General features: G+C 45.6%; 1 protein-coding gene across 1 annotated transcript in view; it reads left to right on the top strand.

Moving 5' to 3' along the window:
• Positions 1-92: 92 nt before the first annotated feature.
• The window catches only part of eya4 (EYA transcriptional coactivator and phosphatase 4), a gene marked incomplete in the record, with an annotated part of 35,008 nt that continues 28,267 nt past the window's right edge, over positions 93-6,833 (top strand). The window contains 3 exon segments of the mRNA XM_030344449.1: positions 93-329; positions 457-523; positions 4,233-4,295. Of these exon segments, the coding sequence (XP_030200309.1) occupies positions 4,263-4,295 (33 nt within the window).

Genomic DNA, 6,833 nt, shown 5'->3' with positions numbered 1-6,833 from the left:
TCATTTGGTCCAAACTATTAATAAGAATGTCATTTCGGTATCCACTGCCCTCCCACCCCCTCAGTACCCCATTACTTCTTTGGACACTTGCCCAACGGTGCGCGCATGGCAGCTGGACGCATGCGCTGTGCGCGATGATCGACACACCGTCGCGCGAGACAGTCTTCAATAATGTAGTTGGTGTTCCAATGCTACATTATAGCCCGGTGCTCAAACGCCGCCTGAAAATAATTGTATTTTTTCTTCAAATGTGACCCGAGATAACTTAGCTTACAGTTTTGTACACCCGCGTACAGGTTCTTAAATAACTTTTTGGTGCTGTTGTGTTGGTGAGTTGCAGTGGCTCGTGTTTGAAGTGTAATGCACTAGTTGTCAGTGACGAGCTGCGAACAGCAGAGCGAGCTGTGCAGCCCTCTCTCTCGCGAGTACTCTTGCTCACTATTATGAACATTTCAGGGGAGTGAATCGAAGAAACTCTGGAAAACGCCATACTTTTTGGAGCGGCGGATATCATTGTTGAAGGGTAGGCCACTGTTTTCGCTTTTAATTCGCAACAATTTTAAAGGCGTTTTTTAAATCTAGCTACACATAGCAGGCCTATTTAAAACTTTTCAAACGTTAAAGTGCAACACACACTGTTGATGTAATTCTAATATTCACAGCATTTGGGGGAACGTGTGTAAAATATTGAAGGGTGTAATTTAAATGTCATTGGTCTCTAATGATAGGCTAATACATTATTTGACAGCACTGTTTGGCGGCGCAAGGCCTATTAATGACTACTTTACATGTTTGCTGCGATGGCCTTTTAATCATGACGGAAATTAGGTTTATTAAAAACAAACACCGACCCCAAAATTGGAGGTCCACATTTGGCCATTCACTAACAATTTACGTGAACGGTTCTGAATTCCTGCAGGTAAACATTATTCTCATGCCACCCAATATTGGCCTCCAAATTGCAAGGTGTGCATCGGACTTGCACGCGGTCTGTGTGTGTTGTGTGTGTGTGTGTGTGTGTGTGTGTGTGTGTGTGTGTGTGTGTGTGTGTGTGTGTGTGTGTGTGTGTGTGTGCGTGTGCGTGTGTTTGTTTCCGCGCGCTGAGTTTTGAGCGGGGTCATTTCGCGGGTCTCCACACACCCCCACGTGGAGTTTGTGTTTATATTTGATATGTAGGAAATGGGAATCTTATACCCGCACAGCAACACCTACCGGACCCGCGGGGCTTGAATGGCCCTGCTGGCTATTGGTCTGGTCCCTACAACTTGACAAGTTACTGTATACCGTCTCATAATCTGATACCACCGAGGTTAGATTTCACGTCGACGACTCCTACTTAAACAACACGCTTTAATGCATACCGCGAGGCAGGTGGTTTGATTTGAAGACGGGGCGAAACGATGAAAGGAATCGCTATTCGCTGCTGAACATGTTGTGTTATCCTGGTGTCAGTATAGTGAGCAGAACTACGATCACTCACCTTGATTTTATTTCCACCACGCATTTAATGGAAAATGTTTGCATCCATCCATTTTTAGGCAAGTTGTTGCACTTCATTTAATTATCTAAATCTATAAGGTGTAATTTGAGTGCACTTATTTTTTATTTCTTTATATTTGCAGTTAAAAAAACGTTTGTAGAGGATTATTTTAAAGTTCCTAAAATAGGCCTATATGCAGTTTTATTAATTGTTTTGAGCAGACAAGGAAAATATCCATGAAAATACAGCGTTATAGAGTCCTATTAATACAAATGATTGTTAAATAAGGAATAGGCTAGAAAAGGCAACTACAGAAAGAAAAAGATTTATATTTGGGAATATGCAATTAAAAAAACGTAGAAAAAGGGTTACACATCTTTACTTGAGGGAATACAAAATTCTAACTCTATTATATAATAGCCTTTTTGATATCTATAGGCATACCGAAAATAATAATGTGAGATAATATAGCCTAGGCTTATACCGATTTAGGAATAATATATATTAAGGCCTAGGAAAAAAGGCCGTGCATTGTGGCGTAATAAAAAAATACTTCACGATAATTAAACTCCCCGTTGTAGGCTAATAGACCAAACCAAAAATAGGAATAGTAGGCCTATTTGGTCCTGGAAATACCATCACTTTACCGTCAGCTGTACCGAAGAGCGCGTAATCGGTGCAGCTTGGTTTGGTGATAGACATCCTGCATGCGGTTTGTTTGACGTTTCTCGCTCCGGCTTTTATAGTGTGAAATTACCACAGTGCACGTAATTCTCTTTCTAACCCCCAGCTCTCCACCCCCCTCTCTACCAAGTCTGTCACATTTGTGTTGCTAATATGTCGCAGTCAATAGGCAGTCTGAGAAATACAATTCTCTCTTCTGGGACTGGGACGGAAATGGCACGCGTATTGATTCGCGGCCTAGTGTCAGTTAACCATTCCACGGGTTTAAGGGGCCATGACTATAGAGAATTACCGTGAAGGGAGATTGGGCCATTATCAGATACAACGAAGCCCTGGTAAAGTTGATTCATGTCCTCCACAGAGGTGAGAGAGAGAGAGAGAGAGAGAGAGAGAGAGAGAGAGAGAGAGAGAGAGAGAGAGAGAGAGAGAGAGAGAGAGAGAGAGAGAGAGAGAGAGAGAGAGAGAGAGAGAGAGAGAGAGAGAGAGAGAGAGAGAGAGAGAGAGAGAGAGAGAGAGAGAGAGAGAGAGAGAGAGAGAGAGAGAGAGAGAGAGAGAGAGAGAGAGAGAGAGAGAGAGAGAGAATTTGAGAGATAGCTAGAGAGGGAGAAGTAGAGAGAGAGCAAAAGAGAGAGAGTAAGAGAGAGGGGGGAGAGGGAGAGAGAGATGGGGGAGGAGATGGGGGTTAGGCGGTGGTGAGCCGATAGAGCTTTGGTACAAATCAATTCGCCAGAGAGACGCATTATTGTCTTGGGTTTCAGGCGAGGAGGAACTGAACGCTATGAAAAATTAAAAGGATGCCAGTAAGTTTAAAAGGCGGGGGAGAGGGGGGAAAAGGCCACATGGGCACATGTCCTCGCATGCCGCTGGAGCATGAAGGACGCGGTTGTGTAAAAATGTCTATCTGTCTGTCGGAAACACAAACGTAGCATTTTGAAACAGACTTACACAGCGCACAAAAACACACACACGCACAGTCGCACACTAATGAATATGCTTGCAAGTGGAAGGTCGTTCATCTGGAAAAAATAATTGGTAAGATAAGATATTTGGAATTTGATTTCACGACACATCGATGATCACAGCAGTTATGGACCATGTTCATGCAGTGATCTAAAATGATTTTAATGGTGCGTGTGCGTGCCTGTGTGTGCATGTGTCTCCATGGCGACGTCAGATGTAAGGAGGAAGGATTCATAGAAAAGCGTGAACAATACAGAAGAGACCAGCCTTTCTCCGCTTTCTTCATCATTTCTTCGTCCCTCATTCAATCCCCAAAGTGTCGGAAACAATGGTCCAAAAAAAGAAAACCGGCCATCGTTGTCGTTCCTTCTTCCTCAACGTCAACATCCCCGCTGAGCCTTGACCTCTTCGGTCTCCATTCTCCGTCGTTGATAGGGTCATTTAATGTGGCTGTGCTCCCGTTATGGTGCTCTGTGTCCGTGCAGACCAGCCCGCCAGCCCGCCAGCCAGCCAGCGGGCAGCCAGATAACTTACACTTCTCCCCTTTCATTGTTGATATTCGCTCCTGAGATTATCTGTGCACCTCGGCCCTCGGTCCCAACATGACCGGGGCTGAGGTTATCCCCTCCCCTCCCCTCCCCTCCCCTCGCCTCCCCTCGCCTCCCCTCCCCTCCCTGCCTCAAGTCTTTCTGACCGTTACAAAGGGAAAGGAGAACTCCAGAAACACTCTGAGAGACCGTCCAGTGTCCACCCAACGATGGTTAGGCTTGAAGTCAGAAGTTCTCCTTTATGAGTTTCTGACTCCTTTATATTCCTTGTATGATAACTGTCTACAATACAGAGATCCTGACTCCGATTATACAACGATAGACGACCACCCTTACGGTCCAAGCGTTCACCTTCGCAACACCTCAAAGTACATCGCATACATTTGAGTTAAACTAAACCGACCGCACGGTGGTGACTCTGCGGCTAACCGGCCCTTTTGACCCGACCTAAGACACCCGTACAGCGGTGAAATTCCCAGATGAATGTATCAACAAAGGAGCCGTGTACACGCGGGTCGTCTGTGTTAACGGTGTCGTGTATGTGTTTCCACTCCATGCAGGTGTTTGAGTGGCGTACCACACTGGCAACTATGGAGGCCTCCCAGGACCTCAGCGAGCACACGGTGAGTGGAGGCATCCCGGGGTGGTGGGTGTTGTGTGTGGGTGTGGGTGTGGTTGTTGTGACCACCCATGTATGGGGCAGAAGGGCACATCAGAAATGTGTGGGTGCGTGTGTGTATGTGTGTGTGTTTAACGCAGCAGATGTTGCTCAGAAAATGAGTATAGCGTAACCATATGGCAACAGTGTGACACAGGGTGAATGAGACTTCATTAGAGAGATGCACTGTGTGTGTGTGTGTGTGTGTGTGTGTGTGTGTGTGTGTGTGTGTGTGTGTGTGTGTGTGTGTGTGTGTGTGCCTGCACATGTGCGTAGGTGTGTATGTGTGTGTGTGCGTGCACTTATAATGCATTTAATGAGATACGGTGAGGATGAACTTGGTTTACTATTAATGTTCAGCCTATAGAAAACGAATATGGCACCTAAAGACACAAAATACTCCAAAACCACACATACACACACACACACACACACACACACACACACACACACACACACACACACACACACACACACACACACACACACACACACACACACACACACACACACACACACACACACACACACAGGCCCTGAAGGTCTTCCTGTGTTCCAGCAGATATCTCAACGTCATGTCGCTACAGTGTCCTAGTTCCACTTGTTTAAAGATCACGCTGTATTGTTGGGAAAATGATTTTGGCGGCGAGGGAGGTCCACTCGCATTTCAAAGTCGTTAGTCAGCCACCAGAACAGGTGTAATTTCATCTCCTTCTCCTCCTTCTCCTCCCCCTTCTCCTCCACGGCCTCCATCAAGCCTCTCTCTCTCTCTCTCCCTCTCTCTCTCTCTCTCCCTCTCTCCCTCTCTCTCTCTCTCTCTCCCTCTCTCTCTCTCCCTCTCTCTCTCTCTCTCTCCCTCTCTCTCGCTCTCTCTCTCTCCCTCTCTCTCTCTCTCTCCCACTCTCTCTCCCTCTCTCTATCTCTCTCTCCCTCTCTCTCTCTCCCTCTCTCTCTCTTTCTCCCTCTCTCTCTCCCTCTCTCTCTCTCCCTCTCTCTCTCCCTCTCTCTCTCTCTCTCTCTCTCTCTCCCTCTCTCTCTCTCCCTCGCTCTCTCTCTCTCTCTCTCTCTCTCTCTCTCTCTCTCTCTCTCTCTCTCTCTCTCTCTCTCTCTCTCTCTCCTCTCTCTCTCTCTCCCTCTCTCTCTCTCCCTCTCTCTCTCTTTCTCCCTCTCTCTCTCCCTCTCTCGCCATCATCATATGCTCACTCTCCCCATTTCCATGGCTTCTCTCGTCTCTGACCTGCCAACCTCAATAGTAACAATAGAGGGAGGTAGCACGGGACACATGAAATATATTGTCCCCTCCACACACACACACACACGAACACACACGCACACATGCACACACACATACACACACGCACCTGCACACAGGCAAGCAAGCATGTGCGTACACACACACACACACACACACACACGCACACACACACACACACACACACACACACACACACACACACACACACACACACACACACACACACACACACACACACACACACACACACAGACACACACACACCCACAAAGTTACTTTTGTGTGGGTTTTTTTCTGCCAGACTCGCCCCGGTTTAGGTTACCTTTAAGTCTAATGAAGCACCGTCACTGGCGCATGCTAATTCAGGCAAACACGCACACACAAGAACAAAAGACAGAAGGGAACGAGGGAAGGATAGAAGGACAAAAGGAACAATGTAATATTGTTGGAATAAAAAATGTAACATCAAGCAAGAAAGAAAGAAATCAAACAGAAATAAGGAAATAAATAAATAAATAAATAAAGGAGGAAGGAAAGAAGGTAAGGACGAAACAACGGGGGGAAGGAAAGGCGGGGAAAACGAGTGGTGGAGACATTTATCTTCCACCGCCTTCATCTCAATATTAAATATTGATGCGCACACCCCACATTTACCTCACTTGCTTTAAATAGTCAGGATATCATCTATTATGTGAACATGAGCTGTGGCTTGTAGACATTGATTAATTGTTAGGTGGGTAGGAGGTCTAGGTAAGGAGAAAGATTTGAATCAAACCATTCCATGAATTCAGAAGGTAGTTATTTGATACTGACACTACTGTAATAGCATTGTGTCCCAAGCTTTGTCTAATACAATTCATCCATTTAGTTAGCGTTATGCCAATGGTTTTTTATTCATTATGTTATTGATCGTATTTGTGCTGTTCACTGCAGCACTCTGATGGAAACATGCCATGGGTTTATCCAAATAAGACATCTGTAGTTTAAATATTAAATATCATTGAAAAATGTTCCCAAAGGTTTGACCATCTTTATAAAAATTCTTTAATTACATTTTCTTAGATTTTGTAATTGAAATTAATATTTAATCTTCTCGTTTTTCTTGCCCCTCTGAGACCTAATTAAAACAAGTGTGTCTCAACTCACGCTTCAGTTTAAGGGGAGTCGTCCGATGACACCCAATATCCCAACGCCCGACCCTCCTAACCCCTGTCCGCTACAACCGCTACCACCCCACCCTTTTAGCGC

Source organism: Gadus morhua, chromosome 21 (genome assembly GCF_902167405.1).
Source record: "Gadus morhua chromosome 21, gadMor3.0, whole genome shotgun sequence".
In the NCBI taxonomy this organism is placed as follows: Eukaryota; Metazoa; Chordata; class Actinopteri; order Gadiformes; family Gadidae; genus Gadus; species Gadus morhua.
Note: the sequence above shows the minus strand (reverse complement) of the source record. Positions and strands in the feature narration are given on the sequence as shown.